Source organism: Dromiciops gliroides, chromosome 2 (assembly GCF_019393635.1).
Source record: "Dromiciops gliroides isolate mDroGli1 chromosome 2, mDroGli1.pri, whole genome shotgun sequence".
Classification (NCBI taxonomy): domain Eukaryota; kingdom Metazoa; phylum Chordata; class Mammalia; order Microbiotheria; family Microbiotheriidae; genus Dromiciops; species Dromiciops gliroides.
Window position 1 is genome coordinate 432,765,296 of NC_057862.1, and position 14,795 is coordinate 432,780,090.

Sequence of the window (14,795 nt, forward strand, 5' to 3'; positions counted from 1 at the left end):
TCTTCAAGACATCTCACCAATAAGCCCATTCCTGCATCTTGGATGGTCACTGACCAGTTCTTATATTCTTTTCTTGGGTTCCCAGGGTTTGCTCTGTCATTGGGGAGATTGGCATTGATGACATTCATTTCAACCCACCATGGCAGAGTTCAGCATATAGACTGACTGGGATGACTTCAACCTCTGCCATTCTCTATTGTTTGCCAAAGTCACAGTCTTTTGTGGTTTGCTCTCACTGGTTTGGCTTTGCTTTTGCCTCTCCTATCCCCAGAATCCTTTTAAGGTCAGGATCTCCTCAAGATCAGGGTACAAGGCATTCTGGGGAGTTTGCCTTTAGGGAAAGTTGGAAGTCTCTCGAGAACTTAGAGAATGCTCTCTCTTTCTTTTTGCTCCAGCCCAAGCACTTTTGGCAGTGATCCAAAAGTTGGGTCTTTATATATTTTGTTTATATTTCTATATGTACATGTTGTTTCCCCCAATGAGATGCAAAATCCTTCAGAGTAAAGACTGTTTCCTTTTGCCTTTGTCTTCCCACCTCCAAGCACAGTGTGTGGCACATCATAAGCACTTAATAAATGTTTGATTGCATTTAATTGAAAGTAAAACAAGTTGCCTTGAAACCAGATGTTGCCTTGGGGTGGGAGGGGTAGAGGATGCAAATTGACCATGAGCTTCCTTGGGTGACCTTTAAAAGAAAAATCCAACCCTTCTCTAGAGTTGTCCCATTGGCCTGTGGTATGTGGTTGTCCTAGGAAAATACCCTCTGCCTTTTGGGGGATGAGCCTGTGCCCAAATTTTCTTGTGAATCTGTGTGTCTGTTCACGTGTGCTTTTAAAATCTGTTTTTGGCACAGGCAGTACCCACAGCCTCCTCCTCCTTGAGAATGTTTCCAGCTTGTTCTTCCCCTTCCTGTGATGTCATGTTATAAAACAGCTATGATTCATCTAGTTGTTGCTATGGGGACAGGAGCTATGCTTGTCTGTCCTGGTCCACGCTGTGCATGGGCAGCAGGTTTTCTGGGACTGGTTTGCAGAAGAATGTGGGTTGAAGGCTGAGCTCTGTGCCAACAGAGCAGCTGCATGGAGCAGCCTGGACAATAGCTGTATTGGCTACAACAGGGAGATTTTTGGCTCTCAGCTCATTAAGACGCCTGTGTTTGCTTTCCCTGGCCCTGGTTCAGCCCGAAGAGGTCGAGAGGGCATTGATGACCACCAGTAAGTGACAGTGTCCTTCTGTCTGAGGAAGCAAATCCAGGAAGGGGGGGAGGATGTGGAGAGAGCATGCACCACCAGGACAGCCTTTCAAATAGCCTAAGGATTTTGCCACTGCTGGGGTAGTTTTCAAATACAAGCATCCTTTCCTAAAGTTTTCCTCTCTTCCAATGCTTCATTGTGACACAGAGATAATTCTGGGCTTCTAAAAGTCATGCCAGTGAAGGACAAGCTCTTGAAGCTCTACCAAACTGGAAAGGTGTTGAAGGATGTGTGTCTAACATTATCCAAGGACTAGACTTGATGTATGGAGACACAAAAACCACAAGGTTGACCACTAGGTGATGAGTACTTTTGGCCCAATCAGCTTATGAAGGTCTACTAAAGCACAGAGGGGTTGTAATCTGTTTGTTGAGTGTTTATTGAGTGGAGTAACCACACCCATGAAATTATAGACGTTTTGTGAAATAAGCAGAATGTGGCTCCTCTTATTGTATAGAATAATACTATAGAATCTGAGGGTAGATTGCTGGTCTCATGGAATAGTAGCAAAAATTTAAATCGGCACCAGCAAGGAATTGCTTTGTAAACACTCTTAGGATCACTCCAGAAGTACTGGACTGGGAACCAGGAGATCTGAAACCAGAATTCTAGTCCCGGTTTTGCTCTTTAAGGAGGCAGTATGGTGGAGTGAATAGAGCATTGGGCTTGGAATAGACAAGACCTGGCTTGGAATTCAGATTCATTCTTTTCAGCTGTGTGATCCTGGGCAAGTCATGTAAACTCTCTCAGACTCCATTTCCTCTTCTGTAAAATTCTGATAATAATACTGAAAACACTTCTCTCACAAGGTGGTTGTGAGGAGAAAATGTATTAATGTATGCAAAGCTCTTTGCAGCCCATCAGCACTAAGTGCCAATTCTTCATGTTCTTATTACAGCTAACACAACCTGTCACCTTGGGAAAGTCAATTCACTTTCTAAAGGAACATTAGTTTCTTTATCTGTAAAAAGGAAGGCTTGAATTAGATATCTGGGGTAACTTCCAGGTCTAAAAAGCTGAGACTTGCTATAATTATTAACTTGAAAAATTCTATGGATACTTTATAATTGCAAAGTGCTTCATACTCTTTAAGATGCCTCACCATTTGGAATATAGCATGGCTAGTGGAAAGGGCATTGGGCCAGCAGTCAGGAGACTCGGGCTCTGATCCAGGCTCTGTCTCTAGCTATTTCTGTCATTTAGGGCAAATCACTTCCTCTCTATGGAGCTCAGTTTCCACATCTATAACATGAGCCAGATGGCCTTTGAGATACTTTCTAGTTCCAATATGCTATAATACTTGAAATTAACAGAACCTTTGAAAAGCAGATATTATCCCCATTTTACAGATGAGAAACTGAGCTCCAGAGAGGGTAAAGGACTTGTCTAAGGTCACATACAGAATAAGTTAGCAGCAGCACCAGGATTTAAACATAGCTTTTTCATTTCCAAGTCCAAAGCTCCTTATCGATCCACCCAATTTTAATCTATTATGACAATATAGGGATTAGGCAAGTACATTGTTGTAATGTATTGTTGAGATTTCTATTTTCCTGGATCTGTAACAATTGTTCAGAGGTCTTGCTTTCTGATTTAAGATGAACATAGTATGAATTATTAGTCTTTTGAGATGTTTTTCTTTTTTTAAGTAGTATTTTATTTTTCCCCAATTGCATGTAAGAACAATTTTTAATATTCATTTAAAAAATTTTCGAGTTAGACGTTTTCTCTCTCCCTCCCTCCCCTCTCCCCCCTCATTAAGAAGGTAAGCAATTTTATATAGATCATATATGTGCAATCATACAAAACATATTTCCATATTAGTCATGTTGTGAAAGAAAATACAGACCAAAAAAAAAGAAAAGAAAAAGAAAGTTTAAAAAAAGTATGCTTTGATATTCATTCAGACTCCAATCAGTTCTTTCTCTGGAAGAGGATAATATTTTTCATCATAAGTCTTTCAGAATTGTATTAGATCATTGTATTGCTGAGAATAGCCAAGTCATTCACAGATCATTGTGTAATATTACTATAACTGTATACAATGTTCTCCTAGTTCTGCTTGCTTCACTTTGTATCAGCTCATATAAGTCTTTCCAGGTTTTTCTGAAAGCATTCTGTTCATCATTTCTTTCTTTTTTTTTTTAGTGAGGCAATTGGGGTTAAGTGACTTGCCAGGGTCACACAGCTAGTAAGTGTTAAGTGTCTGAGGCCGGATTTGAACTCAGGTACTCCTGACTCCAGGGCCGGTGCTCTATCTACTGCACCATCTAGCTGCCCCCATCATTTCTTATAGCATAATAGTATTCCGTTATAATCATATGCCACAGCTTGTTCAGCCATTCCCCAACTGATGGGCATCCCTTCAATTTCCAATTCTTTGCCACCACAAAAAGAGCTACTTTAAATATTTTTGTACATATAGGTCCTTTTTCCTTTTCCTTTTACTGAAATGTTTTTCAAATGTGGCAGAACTACTCTAGATACTTGACTTTGATCCCTGCCAACTTAATTACTGTACCAGAACCACATGCTCCTTTATATTCTCTGTATTATGATTATTATTAATAACAATAATAATAAACTTCCTCATATTAAGCTGGTCATTACATTCTAAGGTAGCATGGTGAATGACAATAGCCAAATCAACTATAATCATATTAACTATCAATTTTCCATGCTACTGATGATGCCTAATGAAGTAGGTAATCTAAGACCTATTTGTTTGACTTAGCTATGTGCCTTTGAATACAATCGATGCTCAGGCAACTCACAACATTTCCAACTGAATATTGAAGTTTTTCTGGGAAGGTCTGACCCAGAGAGAACTAGAAACTTTCTTATTTTGTGCCCCTGCTCAGATATCTTCCCCAGCTATCACCCGAAATGGAAGCAGAGGCTCCCAGACTGATGCAAGGCATCAGCTTAAACCACTCAGCCTTCATTCGATAAGAACACTTTCCCACATCTTTCTTTTTGTTGGATGGGGAGAGGAAACTCGGAGTGGGATTGGCAGGTTAGATAATTTCCTAGTAGATGAGTGCAGTTGACTCTATGTTATATGTCTCTTTCATTGTCCTTCATGATAGATGTAGTACTAATAGCTAACGTTTATATGTGAAAAAGAACACTGAGTCAGGAGTCAGAACAGGGTTCTAATCCACTCTTTTTTTTTTTTTAGTGAGGCAATTGGGGTTAAGTGACTTGCCCAGGGTCACACAGCTAGTAAGTGTTAAGTGTCTGAGGCCAGATTTGAACTCAGGTATTCCTGAATCCAAAATTGGTGTTCTATCCACTGCGCCACCTAGCTGTCCCTCTAATCCATTCTTTATCTCTAGCTTCCTGTGTCATTTGGGGCAAATCTCTGAAGCCCAGTTTCCTCATCTTCCAAATCTTCTGAAGCCAGTTTGACAAGATGATCTTTGAGGTATCTTCCAGTTCCAGCACGTTGTAATAATCTGTTGAAACTAACAGAATCCTTGGAAGGCAAATATTATCCCCATTTTAGAGAGGAAGCAGCTAGAGCGCTAGGCCTACTGTCAAGGAAGTTGTTGTTTTTAAGTTGTATTTGACTCTTCATGCCCCTATTTGGGGTTTCCTTGGCAAAGATACTGGAATGGTTTCCCGTTTCCTTCTCCATATCATTTTACAGACAAGGAAACTGAGGCAAACAGGGTAAAATGACTTGCCCAGGGTCACACAGCTAAGTAAGTATCTGAGACTATATATGAATTTAGGAAGATTAAGTCTTAACTTCAGGCCTGGAGCTCTATCCGCTCCATTGCCTAGCTGCCCCAGAATTAAGAAGACCTGAGTTCTAATGTGGCCTCAGACACTAGCTGTGTGACCATGAGCAAGTCATTTAGCATAGTGCCTGGTGCATAGTAAGTGCTATTTATTAGTTTATTCTTTATTCTATTTCTTTGATTTCCCAACATAGCCAAAGATAAATGTTAACCCTGTCATCCTTCTAAAATTAACATGACTACAAAACAATGCTGAAACACCTGAGTGACTCTTCCTGTTATTCAAGTTGAATATCTTTAGAGATAGGGGCCGGGAGAGGGGAGTCAGTGGGAACTGTGAGATCTGAAACATCTGACTGTTACTCCCCTGTTCCTTCTTCCTTTGGTTTGACCTGGTTCCCCCTCCCCTTTTCCCCCTTGTTCCTAGAACATGTATGTATGTCTCCATACATTGATCATGAGTTAAATACACACCCTGGGTGAGACAGGATTGGATGTTAGATTGTGAGCTCACACTAGTGTGCGTGGGGACTTCCCCGCTGACTAACATTCCTATAAAAGCTCAAGGCATGTATTAGCTATTGTGACTCAGTCATTGAGTTTGCCCATTCCTGCAGGAACGTAATAAATCTGTCTCTGCTTGACTTGGTGGTCTCCTCGAGTTATTTGAGTAAACTGAGGCAGTTTGCCCCAAACACCTGTATGCCCTAAGTGCCCCATTCTAGTTATGGCTCTGGGTAGGAGAAACAATAGCCTTCCATTTACCAAAATGTATTGCTGAAGGGACCTGCAGAGAAAATCACAAGGTATTACATACTCAACCATTTTCCCGAGTCATTTTATCTCTGAGTCATACATTATATAAGTTTGATTGTCCATACAGTGAGTTGCTATGTAATGAAGCATAACCATGTTAGTCCTTTTTTGAATTGAGATTGTTGGTTTTTCTAAAGGCAATACTTGGCTACCCTAGGTCTCTCTTCAGAGTTTATTCTGTAGTTGACGTATTTTGGGGCAGATTAGAGTTCTATATAGAAAAATTGTGCGTGGGTCATTTGTTGAAGATAACTGAGGCCTGGTCCATTCAGAGATGGGGCTTGGCCCATTTGAAGAACAACTCTGACACTGCTCCCATGAGCAAGAAGCTGGAGAGCCTGCTTCTGGAAGAGTAGTGATGACATGTTATGGAAGTACCTTGAAGAGACTGTGGAACATGCTTAGACATTCTGCAACTGGCTCTGGTCTGTCAACTCCATTGGTAGGAGAGGCCTTTTTGATTGGCTGGGTTGTGTGGTAAAAAGTTTTAACAGTCGGTTAGATAATGGAGAGATGCCAGTTTTTTTTTTAGGACCACCCTTTTGGGGAGGAGACCAACAGCATGAGCTACGCACACCAGTCTGCCTGCGACGTACGCCAGATTGCCTGCTGAGCACTTGACTTCCGGGGTGCGAGCTTAAAAGGCAAGGAGAGAATGGAAGTGGGGCCTTTTTTCCTGCTCCGCTGGTCTCCTGGCTGTGCTGCACCAGACAGACGCGGACTGGAGTTTGACTCGGCCGCTCTTGGTTAACAGCACGCGCTTGACTTGGTCTCTCTCCCCAAAGGTGGCCTTCGGCTTTTGGTGAATTTTATACAGAATATAGACTAAGCCTAGACTTAAGACGATTTGTATTGTATTTCTACTTTCCTATCCTTCTAATCAACATCACCTTGTGACTACCATACAATAAAAGCTCTATCTAGAAAACCAGAAGCTTCTTCCATTTACTAGTCTGGGAGATAAATTAAGTGAAAGGTTAAGTAGGGTAGATTTATGATCTAATATCCAATTTTAATCTCACAGTTGCCTGAATTGGATCTTCAAAAAGGTATGTGTCAGGCTCAGACCTAGTCTCTTTAGCCATTTTCTTTTCACCTGAGCTCCTGGACTCCTTCAACCACTGATAAAAGACAATACTGTAAGAGACTAGCATGTGTCAGACCCGGTTTTTTCCTATTTCAATGATGAAAATAAGATATTTAATTTTGAAGCATTTGTCAAGATACATTGATTATCAACCAATCAATCCACAAGAATTCATTAACTCAGGGGGGAGGGAAGGGATTAAAAAACAAAAATAAAATTATTCTTACCTTTGAAAAGTTTACATTCAATTAATAATATGTACACATATTAGTAAGTAGAAAATCTATGGGGGCAGCTAGGTGGCGCAGTGGATAAAGCATTGGCCCTGGATTCAGGAGTACCTGAGTTCAAATCCAACCTTAGACACTTGACACTTTTACTAGCTGTGTGACCCTGGGCAAGTCACTTAACCCTCATTGCCCCCCACCAAATCTATACAAAACAAATGTAAGGTTATATTGGTCAGAGTGCAGGGTAGTACTTGTCTCCAATGGAGGAAGGATCAAGCAAGACCTCATGTAGTGGCAGCATTTGAACTGATTGTTGAAGAAAGCTAGAAATTCTAAGAGGTAGAATTAAGAAGAGTGAATGCCAGGCATGGGACTGGGCAAAGGCATGGACATGGAAGATGTGATGTCATGCATGAAGAACAGGGAGGAGGTCAGTTTGCTTGGAGTACAGAAAAGTGGAGTAATGTATAATAAGTTTGGAAAAGTAACCTGGAGCTTAATTATGATGGGTTTAAAAAATAGGATAGACTTTTTCAATTGGTTTCTTTTCTATTTTATTCAATCTGAATGACTTTATTAAGTATCTATTCCGCACAGACCACTAGGGATATATGTTGGGCAGTAGGGGTTCAAAGATACTGACACAACACACACTCTGCTTTCAAGAAGTTTATAATATAATGGGAGATGTGTGCAATAATTATGGTACAAGTGATAATGTACAAAGGAAAGGTCTTGGCAAAATGCTACAAGAAATTTGATAAGGAAGAGAACTGGCAGAGTAGGAGGTCATCAGATCATGTTGGTGGTAGTGTTCAGTCATTTTTCAATCATGTCTGACTCTCTGTGACCCCATTTGGGGTTTTCTTGGCAATGTACTAGAGTGGTTTGCTATTTCCCTCTCCAGATCATTTTATAGATGAGGAAACTGAGACATACAGGATTACATGACTTGCCCAGAGTCATATAGCTAGTAAGTGTCTGAGGCCAGGTTTGAATTCAAGAAGATGAGTCTTCCTGACTTTAGGCCCAGCATTCTATGCTTGGGTCATGTATTTAGAGCAAGAAGAGACCTTTGATATTCCCTAATTAAACCTCCAAATTTTACAGATGAGGAGAAGCCTAGATATGTAAAGTGACTTACCTAAAATCACATAATAGTAAATGACAGATTTAGGATTTGAAAGCAGGTCCTTTGACTAAATCAAGTGCTCTTTCCGGTCTCTAAATACCTAAAGAAAGGGCAAATATTTCAAAGAATGGAGAAAGTAGGGAACTCATGTACTCCATCTATACAGGATGACCCAAGTAAAGGCTCTGAGCTTGGAGAGGAAAGGGCAGGCATGGCAGATAGAGAAGAGTCTACTTTTAGATGGAACTAGAGTGCATGAAGTGGCATAGTGGATGATGAATCTAATACAGTCAAAGATTGTAGAGCTGGGAGTCAGGAAACCTAGGATCTAAGTCCAACTCTATCACTGATTCCAGTATGAGTTTAGGTAAATGAATTCCCCTCCCTGACTTAAGTTTCCACATGTAAAATGTGGAAGGGGAGGGTAGACTACTTCAAAGGTGTCAAACACATAGCCCACAACACTCCAGAGTGTGGCCAAACCAGATGAAAATGTAATTGGGAAATATTTAACAAAATAAATAAAAATGCGATAAAACAGACAAAATTATGTGTTGTTTTTTTTTTTTTGCGGCAACTGGGGTTAAGTGACTTGCCCAAGGTCACACAGCTAGTAAGTGTTAAGTGTCTGAGGCCGGATCTGAACTCAGGTACTCCTGACTCCAGGGCCGGTGCTCCATCCACTGCGCCATCTTGCTGCCCCCAAAATTACGTTTTTAAACTAAGTCAATATGCAGCCTGTAGGGATCCTTATGTATGGTTTGGTGGGCCCTGTTTCTATTTGAATTTGACATCACTGAACTAGATAATCTCTCAGGTTCCTTCCACTCAAAAATACCATGTTTTCTGACTGATTTAGGCTCTGTGCATCTATTAAAGAACTAGTGTACTAAAGCCTAGTAATTTAAAAATGCACGATAAAAGGGGAAAGAGTGACTCATTTACAATTCATTAGGAGGTGTCCAATTAGCAAAGAAAATGCAAGCTTTCAGACAGTGCACAGCAACCATGGCCAACATTAAAGCTTATTGTTCTAGCTCTGCTCCATTTCAGAGTAGGCGGCTTATGTATACAGTAGTCTTTAAATATCTTTTGTTTGTCTATATCTTACAAACAAAGATTCTGGAATCAGGTGTAAGGTCTGATGCTGCTTCTATTAAAAGGCCAACTATATGCCTGCAAAGACAAAAATATTAATATTTTTTCATTTTACCTCAATATGTACATTTGAATATATCATTTATAGTCATCATAACTACTATAGGTAACATTTATGGAGTACCTTAAGGTTTGCAAAAATGCCTAATATGTTTTATCTCACTTGGTCCTTGCAACAACCCTATGAAGGAGGCAATATTATTATTCTCATTTTGCAGATGAGGAAACTGAGGCTGAGAGAGGTTAAGTGACTTACCCAAGGTTATAGAGGTGATGTATGAAACTAGATCTTCCGACACCAAGTCTAACATCCTATCCATTCTACCACAGAGTCCGGTGAATATTGTTTTTTGGTTGGAGTCATTATTTTAAACCATGAAGTCTGTAAAATAAAGGCTTGATTAGAAATAGATGATGTGTCATCAGGAAAAAAGACAACACTACTGGCAAAATTGGCAGATTTCTTGGGAGAATAATTGGGGAAAGAATCATCCTGAGAATTCTCAGGAGGATCCTGGTGTATTCATACACAGCCTCCTAACTCAGGGGATGTCAGTGACTACACCTTCTGCCTGCTAATATAGGAAGGTGGGTTAATAAGGACAGGTAGAGGTAGAAAAGATAGTTTCTACCAGGTGAAAGGCATAGTCAAGAGAAGCATGTTAGTTTTCAATTCAATTTACCCAGCAGTTACTGAGTACTTTGCAGATGTGTATTAAATGTTGTGGAAGTGGAGAGGGGATAGTGTGTGGAGAGATGCTGCACTGAGATAATTTGTTTCTTTTTAGGAGGTAGAAGAATAAATGTCCCTGCTTTCATATCTATGTCAATTCTAAACTATTTAATGGGCTTACATCATAGAGTATATAAGGCTTCTTTCAGAAGCAGCCCAAGGGGCAACTAGGTGGCACAGTGGATAGAGCACCGGCCCTGGATTCAGGAGGACCTGAGTTCAAATTTGACCTCAGATACTTAACACTTACTAGCTGTGTGACCCTGGCCAAGTCACTTAACCCTCATTGCCTCACAAAAAAATAAAATAAAATAAAATAAGCAGCCCCCTAGGAAGAAAGTGTCATAGATAATAACATTAAAATCCACTGTGTCTACTGCAACTGTGAACACATTGACCTAAACCACAAAGACAGAAGGAACACTGCTTCCTGAATGGTTTTGAATCAATCAAAATCTTTTTCTAAAATTCCACTGTCTACATCAGGGGTTCTTTACCTTTATTGTGTTCTGGACCACTTCCCCAGTCTGATAAAACCTATGGACCCCTTCTCAGAATAATGTTTTCAAATGCAGAAAATAAAATATAAAAGGATTACAAAGGAAGCCAAAGGTTAGTTAAAATAAAGATGCAATTTTATTTCTATCCAACACTATGGATCCTCTGAAATCTATCCACAAACTGTTGGGATATGTGACCCTCAGGTTAAAAACCCTGTCTACATTGTTGCCTTTTTAAACACTACTCCCCATTAGAGGACTCCTCCTGTGCCTTGCTCCATAGATTTTTCATAATGAAAAGTCATAGTATTTTGTGGGTCTAAAGTTAATCTGGGGAGCAACTAGGTAGCGTAGTGGATAGAGCACTGGCCCTGGAGACAGAAGTACCTCAGTTCAAATCCGGCCTGGGACACTTAACACTTACTAGCTGTGTGACCCTGGGCAAGTCATTTAACCCCAATTGCCTCACTAAAAAAAATAATAAAAATTAAAAAGTTAATTTGCAAGTTAAGCCTGGTCAAATTCAATTCAACAAGCATCAAGTGCCAACAACATGCAAGGAGCTATACTAGGCATTGAGAATAAAAAGGCAAAAGTTAAAACAGTCCCTGCCCTCAAAGAATTTACCTTCTGGGAGGAGGGGGAGCATAACATATACATAGATAAATCCCAAGTAAATACAAGGGAAGGCAAAGTAATCTCTAGAGGGAGAGAACATCAACAACTGAGGCAATGATGGGGGCCAAAGGGATCAGGAGATGCCTTCTAAGGGAGATGGCACTTGAACTGTGCTTGGAAGGAAGCTACCAGCTTAAAATAAACCAGTGCCTTACATAGATTAGCTGGTAAAAATGTTTGTTGAATGGAATCAGGAGTATCATATTTAATTCTGAGCCTTCATATGCCTTCAGTGCTTGGCAGCCATGACAAAAGCACAAATTCTGGGTCCTTAAGCAAAAATGTCACTTTTTACTAATTATAAAAATACTACTACTAATAATAATTCATCAATGGAGAGGAGCCCCTAAGCAGAATTAAGCAGTATGTGTGTAGTAAAGAAAAGTGTTTCAGCTATCTATTGGTTCAACATGCAATTGTTACAATAGCATGTTGTAAAATTAGCCTCAGACAAGGTGACCTTTTCCAGGTTCCTAGAAGAGATCACTTATTTCCATAAGTTCACTTGTTTACTAAAAGGTAATACTCAGTGAGGAGTCCTCTTTACTTTTAGCTTTCATATGGGAGAGACTCTCCTTGCTATGTTTTTTGTTTGTTTGTTTTACTGAGCCTTCAGTCTTTGCCATCAGGAATATTCCTTATAAACCCTAACTTTGGGCTCTGGGATATCATGACTCTGAATGCAATATGAGAAGGGGAAGGGTGGCTGCAGAATTTTGACCTTTCCCTCTCCCAAGCAGAAAAGACAAATAAAAAAACAAACTTAGCAGAATGTTTTGGCCCTTCTGTATGGTTTGGCTCTCATTTTCTTCTAAAAATGGCCCTTGGTATGGGCCAATAGAAGGATTTGCATTCTATCTCATTCCCTTACCCCAAATTAGAACTTGTTTGTTTTTCCAAGGTTTCTTTGGGAACCTCCCTTTTTACCACATTGAGAACATCTGGTTGATTGGTTCAGTGTTTAGGGGCTCTTAAAAATTCTTTGAGGACCATTAACAAAGATTTATTAAGTTTCTGTCCTATATAAGGGGAGAGGCAGAAAGGCCTAATGGATATAGGAAGATCTTGATTCAAATCTTGCCTCTGCCACATACTGGCTATGTGGCCCTAGGCAAGTCACTTAAATTCTTAGTGCCCAAGCAACTCTCTAAGCTTATAAACTTCAGAATGGCTGCAAATCTACTTTGGGAGAGGGAGTTCCTCATTGACAGTACCCAATACTGCTGAAATCACAGGGCTGGGACAAAAGAAAAATGTACAAGGAATGATACTAAATGCTAAGGATGCACATATGAATGATGACACCAACTTCTTCCCTCAAGAAGCTACTTCAAGTGTCATTGGGTAGTGCAGCATAAGCACAGATAAATAGGAAACAGGATACATAAGGGAGAAGATGAGATCATCAAGAAAGAGAAGGTAAAGAATGAAGAGTCAGGGGCCTAGGATGGGGCCTCATGAATAAAGTACCTGCATTTGGGTGGAGGTGGGAGAAGAGGAAGATCTCAAATAAGATTAAAGAGCTAATAAACAGTGAGAGAGGAAAGAGGAGAGAATTGATGAGAGTGAGCTCCCAGAATAGACCAGAGGGGATGGGATGAAGGACACAGAGGAGGGGCTATCCTTGTTAAGAAGGTCTTGCAACTGGATCTTGATCAAAAGAGAAGACTGGTAGACATGTAAAGCAGTTTGGCAGATGGAGGAGTTCACAGCAGCCTGATCTTCTCAGTAAAGTAGGAGGCAAGGTCATTTGTGGAAAGAAGGAGTGTGGGTGGTAGGGGTGGAGAAAGAAGCTTTAAGAAAGAAAAAAATGGGGTGGCTAGGTGGCACAGTGGATAAAGCACCGTCCCTGGATTCAGGAGGACCTGCGTTCAAATTTGGCCTCAGACACTTGACACTTACTAGCTTTGTGACCCTGGGCAAGTCACTTAACCCCCATTGCCCTGCAAAAAAAAAAAAAAGAGAGAGAGAGAAAAATGGTTGGAAGAGCCACTGTGAGGAACATGATAGCAAATTCATCAGAGATGATAAAAGGATTACTGAGCAGTAGTGAGGGACCTGAGATTAAATAACATGCTGTCTCCTCAACTTCCTCATTCCTTTCCCTTCTGAACCCTGAACTCTGACTCTGGGACCACCCCAGGTCCAGGTTAGGTGAATGGTTTGTATTATCTTCCTGGAAACTTGGCCTCCATTTCACTTTCTGCCAAACCATGCAACCTTTCTTATACCCTTCCTAGCTCCCCTTTATATGGTTTCTTTCCCCTTTAGAATGTAAGCTTTCTTGAGGCAGATGCTATTTTGCCTTCTTATTGTTAGGGGCCCAGGCAACCCCAGAAGTTCTCTAGGGTACATCAAAGAACCTTCTCCTTAAGAAACTAAAACAAAGAACAGACACACCTAAAGAGACCATCACCCTTCATTACAATCTCGCCCACCCCTGGGAAGATAAGATTAGGTGTGGCTGCTGCCTTTGTGGCGGGAGGAGGAGAGAGATGGCTTGAGAGATCCACAGCCACCCCTTACCCAATTCCCCCAGCCACCACCAGTGGGGGATGGTCCTCCCTCAATAAGGGAACTTTCTACAGTCAGATGATCACTCCCATCAGTCCTCTATAAAAATATCTGCCTGTCTCCTGCTCAAGGAGATTGGTATCTCAGAGCCATGTTCTGTGCCATGCCTTCTCCCCATGAGAAGTCCAAGGATTTCTCTCTTGGTTTCCCTTCCCCAGCCCCTAAATAAACTATTATCTTATTCTATTGGATTTGTGTGCAAGAGGGTGTAATTCTTTTTTTGTTTTTGTTTTTGTTTTTGGCAGGGCAACGAGGGTTAAGTGACTTGCCCAGGGTCACACAGCTAGTAAGTGTCAAGTGTCTGAGGCCAAGTTTGAATTCAGGTACTCCTGAATCCAGGGACAATGCTTTCTTTATACACTGAGCCACCTAGCTCCCCCTTGGGTGTAATTCTTAAAAGAGGAATTCCTGAGAACCCCAACTCCTACCCTTACCCCAACCCCTATCCCTACCCCAACCCCCCTACCCCATTTCCCCACAACATTATTATTATCTTCATAGCCCTAGGGCTTTGCACAGGACATAGAAAGTATGTAATATGCTCATCATTCACTTACTGATATATTTTTAGTGGCCCCAACCAGCATTTTCTTAGGTTGATAGCATCATTTAAAAGCTGGAATTAGAAGTATAGAAGGCAGGTAGTGTGTGGGGGAAGAGGATGGGGAAGCAGTGTCAAGGGGGAACACCCAAAGGTTAAGGATCAGTTGTGTATACAGTGGAAGATTTCAGGAGACAGTGGATTTAAGGGTGAAGGACATGGTCTTGTCGATTTGGTTAAGTTGTAGAATCCATATTGGGAAGAGAGGAAAGATCCATTTGGAGAACAGGGAAGGGGTTAAGGGATTGATGGTTATGGATCTTTTCAGAAGAAAAGATCATCATTAG

General features: G+C 40.8%; 1 protein-coding gene across 3 annotated transcripts in view; it reads left to right on the forward strand.

Moving 5' to 3' along the window:
• The first annotated feature begins 1,049 nt into the window (after nucleotides 1-1,049).
• Nucleotides 1,050-14,795, forward strand: part of CAMSAP1 (calmodulin regulated spectrin associated protein 1) — a 134,195-nt gene continuing 120,449 nt past the window's right edge. For 2 of the 3 annotated variants that reach the window (XM_043984511.1, XM_043984512.1), the window contains exon 1: nucleotides 1,065-1,214. In XM_043984511.1, coding sequence (XP_043840446.1) covers nucleotides 1,205-1,214 — 10 coding nt within the window. In that variant the 5' untranslated portion in view covers nucleotides 1,065-1,204. Of the gene's footprint in view, nucleotides 1,215-14,795 lie in introns of all 3 variants that reach the window. The other variant, XM_043984513.1, reaches the window with a different exon arrangement.